This window comes from Gymnoscopelus braueri (assembly GCF_963280865.1).
Source record: "Gymnoscopelus braueri genome assembly, chromosome: 4".
Lineage (NCBI taxonomy): Eukaryota > Metazoa > Chordata > Actinopteri > Myctophiformes > Myctophidae > Gymnoscopelus > Gymnoscopelus braueri.
In genome coordinates this window covers 14,636,473-14,651,546 of record NC_137605.1, presented here as the reverse complement: position 1 = coordinate 14,651,546, position 15,074 = coordinate 14,636,473, and the positions used below count along the sequence as shown (strand labels likewise).

The window sequence follows — 15,074 nt, the reverse complement described above, 5'->3', positions numbered from 1 at the left end:
CCCTTCTATTCTATTCTATTCTATTCTATTCTATTCTATTTTGTGTTATTTTTGCCCCTTTTCCTCCCCAATTTAGTCATTTTGCCAATTATTTCCTCCCCACACACATTTCTCTGTGTTGTCACCGCTGTCCTACTGACTGTAGTGAGGAGCCCCCACCGGTAGGATGTAGAGCCTCCGTCCTACTCCTCCCGCCCAACACTCCCTGCTGACAGGCGCCGCACCAGCCCTATTCTATTCTATTCTATTCTATTCTATACACGTCCATGGTTGCCAGATCTGCTTATTATAATTTCCCCGCAAGATTTTATTTGAAAATAGCCGATCTACAAGCTCACAACGCGTCGCATCGCGACGCGTTGTGTGCTTGTAGATCTGCTATTTTCAAATAGCTGATGTTTGTGTTAAAGTGCTCATGTGGCCCATAGTCGCTTCTTTTGGGCTGGTTTTCCTAGACCTGGTTGCTTGTTTCTCCCACAGAATCTGGCAACACTGTACACGTCATATTGTCTTAGTTGGGGTGCTTCGTTCAAACCAGCAGTAAAGTGACCACAGGCACAGGGACAGTGAGCTACTACAAAATATAACATATAAAGTATTTTGCTGTTGACTGCATGTACAGTTTAACCACTTGAAACCTAGCATTCCTATTCTGGGGGGGGGGGGGGGGGGGGGGGGGGGGGGGGGGGGCATTAGCTGAAAATATATGATCTACAAGCTCCCAAGGCGTGGATCAGCTATTTATCCACAAAGAGATTTGGTTTAGAGGGGGGGAAAGAGAGGACCAAAGTACAGAGGCAAACCCTGTCAACTAAGTATTAGTTTACTAAGTATAGAAGGATTAAGTGGGTAAAAAGGACTCTCACTAAACAACATTTTACTTCTGATCAGCCTAAATTTTTGCTTATTTATATAATTTAAATGAGTTTTATGGTTGATTTTAATTACATTTTAATTTTTTAAATGTTTAAGAACAAAACATACATTCGGTATGGACATGACAGAAAAAGGAAAAAAAAGACAATACAGTAAAGGTCAATACAGTAAAATCGAAGAAAGGGGGGGGTAGACACTATTTACTCTTATACAAATACCATTTCTCCCAACGTTTTTCAAATATCTCTGCTTTAGTCCTCAAATTATAAGTCATTTTTTCCATAAGACATATTTCTTCAATAATATCAAACCAATGCTCCTCTCAGCCATTTTCTTGTGATGGCTTTTTTAGCCACCAGTGTAAAATTTTGAACAGGTATATGTCCTCATATCCTATTATGTCCTCCGGTGTCAATCCGAGATATAAAATCCGGGGATCACAGACAATCTTGTAGCAAGTTGATTTGAATAAAAATTCTTAATCCGTTAAAGTTCAATTTGAACCTTTATTTTTTTTTTATTGTGCACTGATAATCTCGCTTTCTATGTGTGTAAAACGCACAATTTAGTTTATATGTGAACCATGACAATGGCAAATAAACCTAAACCTAAACATGACCCTTAGATTGAAAGGTGAATGAATGTGAGTCACGTCCGTCTTTCAGCCCTGTCCTGTCCCACCGGAAGTCACTATGAAGCCTGTGGTTCAGCGTGTCCGGCGTCCTGTGGCTCTCTGGACCCCGAGAAGCAGTGTAGAGCCCGCTGTACGTGGAGGGATGCCATGTGTGATAAGGGCCGGGTGCTGAGTGGAGACAAGTACGTTTCAGGAAGTGACAAATAACATCTAATAGAAACAAGGCTCAACCAGTGGTGGAAAAAGTACTCAAATGTTTTACTTAAGTATAAAAGTATCAATACTGCAATGTAGAAGTACTCCGTTACAAGTAAAAGTCCGGAATTCAAAATTTACTTGAGTGAAAGTACAAAAGTATTGATATCAAAATGTACTTAAAGTACCAAAAGTAAAAGTACTAAGATGTTTGAAAATAGCAGATCTACAAGCGCACAACGCGTCGCATCGCGACGCGTTGTGAGCTTGTAGATCGGCTATTTTCAAATAGTCTAGGTATAAAATAGGGCTGAAGTGGTTCGTGTATGTTTTATAATGTAATAATTTATATCTACAAAGTAACTAGTAACTAAAGTTTAAAATAATTGTAGTGGAGTAAAAGTACAATATTTGCCTCTGAAATGTAGTGGAGTAGAAGTAAAAGTATAGACAATTGGAAATACTCCAATAAAGTAAACGTACCTCAACATTTTAGTTAAGTACAGTACTTGAGTAAATGTACTTAGTTACTTTACGCCACTGCAATCAACCTTATTGACGTGTGTTCATTTTGGTCAAAACATAATTTAATATGAGCAAGTTGTAAGAGTGTGCGTGTGCGTGCGTGTGTGTGTGCGCGTGCGTGTGCGTGTGCGTGTGCGTGTGCGTGTGCGTGTGCGTGTGTGTGTTTTCCAGGTGTGTACCTACGTCTAGCTGTGGCTGTCAGCGCCAGGGCAGGTATTACCCACCAGCAACCACGTTCTGGGCTGATAAGAGCTGCACCACCAAATGTAGCTGTGATCATGGAAAGGTTGTGTGTGTGTGTGTGTGTGTGTGTGTGTGTGTGTGTGTGTGTGTGTGTGTGTGTGTGTGTGTGTGTGTGTGTGTGTGTGTGTGTGTGTGTGTGTGTGCGTGCGCACAGCGCTCATTCTTCTTACAGCTAACTGACCTGCACGCGACCTGAAGAGAGAGTGCACGTTGACCAGTTAATAATCACTTTTTAAAATACATACTCAGCATGAACCTTTAGTGTTTTACAATTTACTACATTTACTATGATATAACACGCACACGCACACACACACACACACACACACACACACACACACACACAGATATATATTCAAACTAAAGATTTGCACACATTTTCACGATTTTTCAAAAAAATAGCAGATCTGCAAGCTCATAGTGCCACGCTATGAGCTTGTATATCTGCTATTTTTATATAGCCAAATAAATCTTAAAATGACACACAGATGCGTTCCCGGTCTTAAAGGGTTAACTGACATTAACTGACCGGTTGTACAATTATCAAATTGTTATGGACAGTTTGATGTGGTTTGGAACAACAGTCTGGGAGCCCCCAACGTGGCCTCTGGGGGCCACAATGTTTGTGCCAGCAGCGAGTTCCGGATGTTACGTGGTCTGCGGTTTGATCGGGTTTGTTTATGGTTTTGTTTGAGTCAGAGTGACGTTGCTCTGGTGGTCCTGCCTATATATGGGCATATTGGGTTTGTTTATGGTTATGTCTGAGTCGGAGTGACGTTGCCGTGGTGGTCCTGCCTATATATGGGCGTATCGGGTTTGTTTATGGTTATGTCTGAGTCGGAGTGACGTTGCCGTGGTGGTCCTGCCTATATATGGGCGCATCGGGTTTGTTTATGGTTATGTCTGAGTCGGAGTGACGTTGCCGTGGTGGTCCTGCCTATATATGGGCGTATCGGGTTTGTTTATGGTTATGTCTGAGTCGGAGTGACGTTGGCCGTGGTCCTCCTGCCGGGCCGGACGGCCCACCCTGCCATTAGCCAATTTTAATATAGGATAAAGGAAAGGATGTATGTGGATCCTCATCCATATGCATTTGACTGATGTCAGACACAACCCTTCTGTTGTGTCTGACATCAGTTTATTTAGAAAATCTCCATGGTTCTGTTGTGTCTGACATCAGTTTATTCTGAACATCTCCATGGTTCTGTTGTGTCTGACATCAGTTTATTCTGAACATCTCCATGGTTCTGTTGTGTCCCTTTGGTGCCCATATATGGAGATCTCTGTATCTGGCAGTCCTTGTCCTGACTCCCTTTTATGCCCATATATGGAGATCCCTGCCCCCTTTTGTGCCCATATATGGAGATCTCTGTATCTGTCAGTCCTCGTCCCTTTTATGCCCATTTATGGAGATGCCTGATGTCATCAGTATATGCCCATATATGGGCATTATGGTTGGATCTGCGGTTCTGGACAACTGGCTATCCATATATGCCTATATATGGACATATTGGTCGGATCGGCGGTTCTGGACAACCGCATATCCGAACTACTCGATGGCGGGCGCCGCACTCCCTTGAGTCCTTGCCGACGCACGCACCGAGATTGAAGTCGGTCGGTCCCATATATGCACATGACCATATATGGGCATAGCGGTCAGAATGGTGGTTCTGGACAACGCCTATCTGACCGACTCACAGTAATAACCATAACGACCAGAGCAGTGTTGATTTTGACAGCAAATTTAGATTTTGTTTTAGTCGTCTTTTGAATAAAATCCAATTTGGTTTTAGTCATATTTTAGTCGGCTTAAATGTTTTATTTTTTGTCTAGTTTTAGTCGACTTAATATCATAAGATTATAGTCGACTAAATCAACAGTTGATTTAGTCGACTATAAGTCGAATGTATTTTGGCGGAGCCTTGATGGCGTCGTAATGGCTGATTTTACACTTGGTTGCATGCTGAAAATAGCCGATCTACAAGCTCACAACGCGTCGCGACATGTTGTGAGCTTGTAGATCTGCTATTTTCAGAGCGCAACACCCACGCGCAACCAAACATAAAATGACTTGTCTTTTAGTTCTACTGGATCTCTTCTCCACTAGTCCCTGTCTAATATTTTAGTCTAGTTTTCATTTGTTGACGAAATTGTCAATATATTTAGTCTTAGTTTTAGTCATCGTAGCTTAGTTTTTATTTCGTTTTTGTCAGTGAAAAAAGGTAGTCGACAAACATTTTTCGTCATAGTTTGAGTTATGATGTCATGATGACGGTTTGCTTGGGTCTGATGTCAGGCTGACCAGATATAGAGTGAAGATATAAGGTTAAGATGTCTATGGAAGTCTATTTTGTCCTAGGATGGCCTAGAGCGAGAGACACACCGTATAGAGACATACTGTATAGAGACATACTGTATAGAGACATACTGCATAGAGACATACTGTATAGAGAGCAACAGAGTCACACAGAGATAAAAGAAATCCAAAACGTGTTTGTGCCGTGTGCTCAAGGTAAATGTCTGCAATAGAGGTGGAATGGGCCCCTCTCCCCTTGTCCAAGCCGGGACCCCTCCTCCTCCTCCCTAATCTGGGACCAGGGCCAGTGAAGCCTCCGGCCTCGCTGGGGGGGGGTCCCACACGGCCGCTGGGCTCCGATATGGAGCTTCAGAAAATGCTGACCGACGAGCGGCTGCGGTGCGAGATCCTCCTGAAGAACTACAAGGACTTGCACGCCGAGTACACCAGTCTGCTGCAGAGCGAGCTGACGCAGAGGCAAGGGGAACTAAAGCAGCTGCTGCGCGACAAGCTGTCTCACCAGGAGAGCCTGGAGCTCCTGCTGCAGCTGCGAGGAGAGCTGCAGGACAAGACCACGGAGCTGGAGGAGGTGCGGCTACAGGCGATGACCCCTCAGCGGCTGGAGTTCATCAGGGCCCAGTTGCAGCAGGAGATGGAGGGGCCGGTCAGGGAGCACTTCAACAAGCTGGAAGAGAAGATAGAGAAGTACAGGTCAGAGTACAATAAGCTGTTGTATGAACACATCTTACTTTCGTGCGAGAACATCTCCCTTAAATCCCAGTTTGACGACGACAGTGAAGAAGAAAGTGAAGGAGAACCGGAAGAGACGGAGGTCCGTTTTGAGGCAGAGACAGCCCGGCCGGAGCGGCATAAGGAGGGTCCGGTGGCCCAGGACAAGCGCTCCGACCCGTCCCGCGATGGGAAACGCACGGAGGCTCCTCCGCTGAAGGAGGAGAATGTCCAGCTTCACGTGCGGCTGAAAGGTCTGGAGGCGGAGGTGGCCGAGCTCCGTGCCCAGAACACCCGGCTGGCTGGACGGCTGCACAAGGCCGAGAGAGAAGTCGACTCTCTCACCTGCCAGGTGGAGAACATGAAGCACACGCTCAAGCTGGAGGCGGCCGGTGTCCGGTCCAAAGCGGAGGCAGAGAGGGGGAGCGATACGCCGCGGACGCAAACTGACGGTCAGCAGTCTGACGCGGAGGTTCTGAAAGAGAGTGCGAAAAGGCTGCAGCGAGAGCAAGAGGTGCTGACTGAGAAAGACGTGGAGCTCATCCAGAAGGTGCAGGCCACCCGCGAGGAGGAGTTCTACAAAACGTGGTTGGAGAACCGCCTGGCAGAGATGGAACATGAGATAGTTGAACTAGAACAGCGGAACCAGAGGCTGGGTGTCCAGCTGGGGACGTTGTCCCGCTCTCAGAGTGATCTGGTGGAGACCAACAAGCATCTGAGGGAGATGTTGGACAGTGTCTGTGAGGAGCTGAGGGCAACCAGGGTAGAAGCTGAGAAGAGCCAGTACGAGGCCGCCGAGAAGCTTGTGGATGAGTGGAGTGTGGAGGAAAATCACAAACTTCAGCAGAGGGATACAGAGCTGCAGGACAAATACAGCAAAGACAAGGAGAAACCGCAGAGAAACTACGAGATCGTACGGTTGGAATTGGAGGTCAATGCGGCCCAAAAATGTCCGTCGTTCTCTGCGGAGGACCTCTGCAGACAACTGAGGGAGCTCCATCGCGCTATGTAAATCATGTCACTTCCACCCAGGGTTGCCAGATCTGCTTATTATAATTTCCCCGCAAGATTTTATTTGAAAATAGCCGATCTACGAGCTCACAACGCGTCGCATCGCGGCGCGTTGTGAGCATGTAGATCTGCTATTTTCAAATAGCTGATGTATATGTTAAAGTGCTCATGTGGCCCATAGTCGCTTCTTTTGGGCTGGTTTTCCTAGACCTGGTTGCTTGTTTCTCTAACATAATCTGGCAACACTGCTTCCACCCTCCATTGTTGCTGGGGGGTTCAGATAAAATCCTGGTTCAGATAAATACTATACTGTTGCGTTACGGTGCCTTCTACATTATAACTGAAGTGGCCTAAAGCCCAGTCTACACCAATGCAACTAGTCGCAACTTGCCACCAGTTTCAGGGAATTGCAGCAGAAGCAAAGATTTGAGTTACAAATGTTCGCTTTAAAAAACATATATTCAAAGATTTGCACATGTATTTCTCGATTTTTCAAAAATAGCAGATCTACTACAAGCTCGTACGAGCTTGTATATCTGCTATTTTAGAATAGCCAAAGTGTAAAATAATGCTTTTTTAGCTCAAATCTAAAAATGACACAGATGCGTCCCAGGTCTTAATGGGTTAAAACTGTTTTGTTGCAAGGAGTTGCGACTAGTAGCATTGGTGCGGTCTGGCTTTGGGGTGCGTTCAGGTGTCTTTTATGAAGTAAAAGCACTGCCTACGGCGTCTTTTCTGCAGAAACCGAAATAAGGTAAAAGAAAATAAGGGGGATGGACAGACTTCAATATTAACTCAATATATAAAGTACCAAATATTGACAACAAAGTTTTAAACTTAGTTGTCAATAGTTTTAAATGTGTCAAGAGTTTGTCGATGTGATACTAATGAAGATTGAGCAACTGCATGGCATATCTCTTGCCTTAAATGTATCGATCTTATATAGACTAAAGACTTATATAGACGAACACCGACTTGTCTGAGTTTGTCCTTGTTAGATGACACCTCTCTCCTGGCAGGCAGGGCTGCTGCTTTTCTCCGTATTGAGCAGTGCTCGCTGGTCAATCAGCATAAAATTAATGTGTTTGCCTTTAAGTGAATACAACTCCACGATAAATATAGCAAATACAATATATTAGGTAAATACGTTTAATAATGCTTTGTTTGTAAGGCAGAAGAGGAGAAGGGAGGGACGCTTGTGGTGGTGGTAGTCGGGTGTGGGTGCCTCCGTGGCCGATAACAGGGCATAGAGACACCATTCAGCTTGGACGAGCAGCTCTGCGTTTGCGCACAGGTGTGACTCGACGGCTGATAAAAAGTGGTCCACATCATAAGCGCATTTCTTAAAGCGTTAAACTATTTTCCACTTTTAAAAGCGCTCTACTCGGCCAGAAAAAAACGCTGGCTAGTGCCTTCGAAAAGCGGCCACTATGCGGTCGCCTTTTGGTCGTTTCTCATAGGGTTTTAACGTAACTGTTTCTTTTTTTTTAAAGGTGCCTAGTGTGAATGTACCCTAACTGAGGTCACTGTAATAATATCTAATAAGGAGTATAAAATGGCCCTGGGCTCCCTAGGCAGGTGAGGGGAGTGTAGCGCCCAGGATCACTTAGATAATTGGCACCGGGTGAAAAAATCGCAGGATAAAAAATGAAATCTGGCATGATGTTTGGTTGGAGCAAAAACCTATATACACTTGAATACATTATTTGACAACATATAAACTTTCCACCATTCTTATAAATGTATTTGTGGCCCAGACTGAATCACAATATATCGGTTAGGTCTTTTATTAAATAAAGTCAAATATGTTTATTTTGACTGAAAGCTAAGTGAACCTATAGAAATATATAGACCTTCTTCTTCTTGGCAGGGCTGTGTGGGAACTATAATAAAAATGGTAAAGATGATTTCCGGAAACCTGAAGGCTCCCAGGCCAAAAACACCAACACCTTTGGACACAGCTGGAAGGTAAGACAAGGCAGTGTTTGAGGTTGTATGGATGGCTGAATGAAATCTATACATTTGTGTGTATGTAATCTATCCATCCTTGTATGTAATATAAATGTCTACATTTCCCTGGAAATGTAGACATTTCCCAGCAGAAATGCTGATATCACACTGTAGCTCTCACGATTAATGATCACTGTGTCTTCAGTTTTGAAGAAAAGTATCATGCTTCTAAGTTCTTATTCAGCAGGTCTCTCTTGTTCCAAATCATGTTTACATCCATTTTCCCAATGATTTCAGAGGGAGGAATCTGGTCGTAGTCAGGGATGGGGTAGTGCTCGTTTAGTTTCGTTCAACGTCCTGTGCATGTGCGATTTCAAAACCGGCGATAACCTATTCCGTCCACGCAGCTTGCCAAATTGGATGCCAAATTCAACTACTCGTTGACGCATGAGGCCATCGACTGCTCAGCGCGAGCACTCGCTCACCAACGTCTCACTCAGGGACACCTCACAACGAGGCAAGGCCTCGCTGTCTGTGCATCTGCCTTGTTTTCAAATGTTGTAAAAAGTCATGCATGTTAAACCGTTCTTTATTCATTTGAGAGTGAAATAAAACGAGCGCTCCCCCTCCCTGTGGCCCATCTAATCCCCCCCACACGTTTCTCAGTCTGCTAGGAAATGTTTAAATTTTCCTGGAACTTTTCCCACAATTCCTGTTTTCCTACAGTTACCATGACATGACATGTGTATTTTGGCAGGCAGGAGGGGGTGTTGGCTCTACCAGTGAATGCGCCGGTGGAAAATGCCCCGAGTGTGAGCCTGCAATGACTATATACACTCTACCAGAAGAAGCAGTATTGTGGCATCATCTCTGACCAGGCTGGACCTTTTAAGTAAAGGTTTCATGACGTTCAGTTTTACCACACATTAAAAGTCTTTGTCATGGTCCTTCAAACGTGTATAGAAAGTTTTAACAAAAAAATCCACTCCATTGATCCATGGCAGGTGTTTTTCTCTCACATTTCTAAAGCCTTTTCAACTGCAATGAAAAAATAAATCTTTGCTGCGGGTGTCGCTGGTGAGGGATTTTGCCTGTCAATCATCGCCTCTGCTCCCCCCCCCCCCCCCCCCCCCCCAAAGGAAAGGATAGGGGAAGGGAGGGGCGAGGAGGAGAGTGGGCGGGATTAATCGACTGTGACCTCACTGTCGAAGGGCCAAGCTCAGATTACTTTTCAGCCTAATTATTCAGAAAACCCCAGACCACAGAAAATCCACTGAATGTTCAAAGTTCAGATTTTTTAGGTGTATTTGAGGTCATAAAACCCCACAAAAAACATAAAAAATCACACCCAGTGTGAAGTGGGCGGTGTGGTCACAGTGGTCATCACAGTGATGGAAGTTCACTTAAAGAGAAGTAATATTGTGGACCAACCATTGTACACCCCTAACTTTAAAAAACCCATAAATGTGTTTTTTTAAAGTGCATAGTCCTATTTATAGGGCTATGCACATGTGTCATGTTTCACTAGCCAATCACAGTCCTGAATAGACTGTGATTGGCCAATCACGGTGCAGGGTTAGGGGGGTACAATGGTGGCCAATCACAGCGCAGGGTTGTGGGGGTGCAATTGTGGATTGATGTCAATTGTGGATTGATGTCCAAACCTCACATATAGGGGCGGTTTTACCGCCCAAAAACTAGAAAATGTGCTCCTCGGAGCACAAGTCTCCGCCAGCAGACCCGTGCTATTTTAATCAAATGAAATCACTTACGTTGACTTACCAACCTTTTCCTCTAACGGGTGCAAATCCTGCAGTTCTCGGGGTATGGCATCCAGTAATAAGTTGTTAGCCCAAGCCTGTGTAGGGAGTTTCCCTAGTTTAATGGAGCGATGACATGTGTGGCAGATCCAAGTGTTGTTTTGCTTCATTGCAGTTGGGTCTTTGCAGTTGGGTCTTTGTCTCTTCTTACTGGTGTTATGTGCTTGTTGATGTTGTCTTTCATCTATTGAATACTGTGACCAGTGCCTTCTTTTCCTTTCGATGTTCTTTACAGACTCTTGTACTTTTTCTTCCAGAGATTGTAGCAATCTTTGCTGTGTCATGTTGTCAGCATTTGTGGCTCGTCTTCGTTTTTTGTCATTTAGGGATTCTTTGTCTCTGTTTAGTGTTCTTTGTCTCTGTTTCTTAGCTTTGACACACACAGCTTTGACACACACAGCGGGACAGAACGAAAACATACTCTCCACCTCTGGCGGAGACAATAAAAAAAGTGAAAATGAATGTCATAGAACCTTTAAGTAAGTAAATTTCACATAATATGACATTTTCAGAAACACACAAACAATGGATTTGCACAGGAGGATAAACCACTCCTCCTGATACGTACTGTTTTCTTGGTTTAAAATGTGTGTGCAATATGTAAGTGTGTCATGGTGCCTGGTAGTGCAGTCTACTGGCCAGATAAACACTTGCTTTAAATTAAATTCCCTGTCCCCTATATATGTCGCCATGTGACGGAGAGAGGAAATAGATTGTGTAGATTGTGGTTGTAGATAGTGTTTATTAAAAAGGATTTCCTTCTGTCTTTCTTTAAATGTCTCTCTCTTCCCCTCTCTTTATTTTCCAGACAATGTCATTCCAAGTTGGACCAAACTGGATTCCTACATGACTGTGTTTATGACATGTGTATGTACAAAGGCCACGCCTCTGCCCTGTGTGGTAGCATATCAGCTTTGAGCACCGCCTGCCAGGAGACGGGAGCTACTGTGGGGTTCTGGAGGACTAAAGATTTCTGTCGTGAGAGAAGCACACACACACACACACACACACACACACACACACACACACACACACACACACACACACACACACACACACACACACACACACACACACACACACAGATCGTATATCTCAGATATATTTCACAGGTATGTTTCATAATAAATTATGCACAAACTGGCCATGCATGAGTGTTTATCATGGGTTTAAAATGTTTATAATTTCTATCTTATTTATTCTGAAACATATGCCATAGTTATATGTCCTGTATGGGTAATTCCTCCTTGTTGTTTCCAGGTGTCCTATGATTTCTCCAGCACAGTGAGGGTGAAGGTTGCAGACAGCTATAAGGACACGCTGTGTGGTCTGTGTGGGAACTTCAATGGTCGACCTGACGATGACCTCTTCCTACCTGACGGGAAGCCGGCCTCCACCGCCACCCAGTTTGGAGTCAGTCACTGGTTGGACAACGTGCCAGGCTGCTCCCATCAATGTAAGGAAGGGCTGCTGTCTTCTCTTTTTTTTACATTTTGTTTTCCCTCCCAATTGAGTTGTTATGCCACTGACTGTTTCCTTGCTTTGTATTTTTGGTGCCTTTTTTGCTATGCCTTAAAGGAGTAGTTTGCCCCCAAAAAACCCTATCAATTACACACCCCATGAAGCCTTGAATTCATGGACATTTTTATTTTTTTGTCGTATTCCTGAGCCAATAATTTAGTTGAGTCAAATTATTGGCTCAGGAATGCGACAAAAAATTCAAGACTTCATGGGGGGTGTATTTTGGGTGAACTACTCCTTCAATGCACATACTGTAGCATTAAGGCTTGAAAATGCATTTTTTTTACCCCCTCATGTCGTTATGCCAATTGATTCCTCCCCACACACACATTTGTGTGTTGTCACCATAGACAAAAAAAACGACTAAGGAAGTGGTGACGTCACCTATTGGTTTCTACAGACCCGTTTTGAAACCACTTTTCCGGCAAATTCAAATCCACCATAATGGAATCTCCGGTCCCGAAAAACTATTGGCTGGAAGGGGCCAGCGAGGGTTAGGGTCTTCACTCAGTAGAGCAAGCAGAAGCCGTAGAATCATACCCTACTTTATCATACATTTTTTAATGAATTAGACCATAATTGCATGATACGCACAATGACAATTATCACCCTCCCTGCCCGGCATCCCTCCCCCCAACCCATTGTGTTCGTATAAACACTCGACAAAGCCGGATGCACCACGCACCACCCACAACCTCCGCGGTGAAGTTTTTAATGGTGAATATCTGTGTGTATTATTGTGTGATTGTAGGTAAAGACTGCGCCCGGCCTCTCGACCCTGGCGTCGAACCGCCAAAAAAAATAAATATATATATTAAATTCAATGTTCTATTCAAGGTACTAAAATAAACATATTGTTTAACTATAATACATTATGTGATGTGATGTACTGTTAACTGATCACTTGAATGGCATAAACCATGCAGCTTAATGAGTCATTTCAACACACACACACACACACACACGCAGTCCATACATATTTCAGCATGAATGAAATGTATTTGGAAGAGGAGGGGAGATTATTGACACTGCTTTGAATCAATTGTGCATGTGAGTTATTAATCAATACATATTAAAGACATTAAGCAACATATTCAGCTGTTGTCTCTTTGAATGAGATTAATTATCCCTGGGATTATTAACCACTTCAACCCCAGCATCCATATTCTGAGGGGAACAATGGCCAAAAATCCCATATCTACAAGCTCACAACGTTGCGCATTGTGACGCGTTGTGAGCATAGATAGACTGTATAAAGAATATGGACTAAGCCGGTATCGTGACGTCACCCATTGGTTTCTACAGACAACGGGTCTGTAGAAAACAATGGGTTTGAAGCCACTAATTCAGCGAAAAATGACCACCAGTGCAACCGCAACCAGTGTGCTATTGGTGGGTATGGGAGCAAGGGGTGGGTCTTCACTCATTATAACCCAATCACGGCCTGGCCCGAAAGCATACCCTGCTTTATCATCCATTTAAAAATTAATTAGACCATAATTTACAGAAACACATAATATGTGAAAGACGACTTGAAACTATTGATTGAAAACATAAAGTCTATGAAAACGTTTACTAAGTTACTAAAACCAAGTGTAAAGTCGTGTCAAATCCCCATTGACTTCAATGGAATGAAAATTATTTTGCATCTGGAGGGGGCCAATCAGCGGCAGCTGCTGGGCCATTAATGAGAACAGCGTTTTTATTACTTCCGCATTGGCTTCATTTCCTTCATTGGACCCTTCATGCCGCCTGGTTGTGAGCTTGTAGATCTGCTATTTTCAAATAGCCAATGTACTGTATAAAGGGTTAAACCGAGGACCACCTCAAGGACCCCTGGGGGTCCCCAAACCACACTTTGACTGCACTGTTCACTCACTACAGAGAAGCAGACAGGTACAGCATAGTTCTGCTTTCTGGCGTGCTAACTGGTTAAATCAGTGTTTCTCAGCTTGTTTGCCCCTATCCAATATCCAGGTCCCCTACCTGCATGGAGATACCCTTGTTTTTGTAAACAAGGTGAATCGAAACAGGAAGATTCACACATCAAATAGCTCTGTTTTAAAATGTTTTTTAATGAGCAAAAGTGGTAAACATAGCATAACATGGAGAACATTAGTCTGATTTTTTTAGTTTGCACACAAATTTGATGCCAGGAGACGAGAATAAAAACGAGAGAATGAAAATGGGTGATTAATCAACACCAAGGTTAAATGAGACAAGTTGATGTGGATGGTTTGATTCAGTGATTCAACATCTAGGACTACTTCTTGGAGTCAGAGCCAATCACGCCCCAGTGAGCTGCGATGGAGGTTATTGGACCACTGACGCGTCCACTGATCATCAGCAGTTCAGCGTCAGGGTGACGTGGGTAGAAGTTGAAGGAATAGCCAGTGGGCTGACCAGCTGTCAAGAAGCGGCCCCTGTTGGTCACAAATTGCACCTGCAACAGGAATCAAAGGTTCAATGACAGTTTGGTTATTACATTTTTTTTTCCTAAAATCTACTAGTCATAAAAACCAGACCAGATATGAATACTGTATGTAACTTATACTATGCAGATGTATCTTGTCTAATCTAGTCTAGTTTCACTTTGGAAGAAGTTGAACTACAGCAATCCACCCTCAAGGGAAATAGTGTGACGATAAACTAAAGCCACTTAGAAATAGTAGTTTACAGTGTTTTGTGACAAAGGAAAAGAGCTAGTTAGTGACATGAAATAGATTGGGTAGGTTTATCCATAGCAATGTGTTTGGACTGTACACTACACAGTCTGAGTGCTGTGCATTGATAGATGTAGTAACTGATGTAGTTCTGACCTGATAGAGGTAGTTGCTGGTGTGATATTTCCCAGAGATCTGAACGATGGCCTCCCCATCACGCAGCTCCATCTCTTGTATGAGGCCAGTTGTTGAGCCCGCTACCGCACTCCAGATGCCTTCAAACTGGAACTGAAACCTAGAGGTGTGTGTGTGTGTGTGTGTGTGTGTGTGTGTGTGTGTGTGTGTGTGTGTGTGTGTGTGTGTGTGTGTGTGTGTGTGTGTGTGTGTGTGTGTGTGTGTGTGTGTGTGTGTGTGTGTGTGTGTGTGTGCGTGCGCGTGCGTGCGTGCGTGCGTGCGTGCGTGCGTGCGTGCGTGCGTGCGTGCGTGGGAGAGAGAGAGAGATTAAGAGAGATTAAGAGGGAGAGAGACTGAACAAAATCCTTTTTTCCCCAAAAAATATTGTCAGATTCTCTCAGCTTTCATTTAATAAAGAGCTTAAAACATGACGACAT

The 15,074-nt window shown here is 43.9% G+C and overlaps 1 protein-coding gene and 1 long non-coding RNA gene across 3 annotated transcripts in view; one reads left to right on the top strand and one right to left on the bottom strand.

Annotated features, from left to right (window-relative positions):
* The first annotated feature begins 8,378 nt into the window (after positions 1–8,378).
* Positions 8,379–11,251, top strand: LOC308084182. The gene is made up of 3 exons (XR_013933056.1): positions 8,379–8,477; positions 9,217–9,351; positions 11,088–11,251. It is a non-coding gene; the product is annotated as an uncharacterized lncRNA (long non-coding RNA).
* A 2,603-nt stretch (positions 11,252–13,854) lies between these two features.
* LOC308084177 (zymogen granule membrane protein 16-like) overlaps positions 13,855–15,074 on the bottom strand; it is a 28,759-nt gene continuing 27,539 nt past the window's right edge. For both annotated transcript variants that reach the window (XR_013933054.1, XM_080426718.1), the window contains exons 4-5: positions 14,620–14,758; positions 13,855–14,243 (exon numbers count right to left, since the gene is read on the bottom strand). Coding sequence is in view for 1 of the 2 variants with exons in the window: in XM_080426718.1 (XP_080282844.1) it covers positions 14,064–14,243; positions 14,620–14,758 (319 nt within the window). In the remaining variant the exon portion in view is untranslated. The remainder of the gene's footprint in view (positions 14,244–14,619; positions 14,759–15,074) is intronic.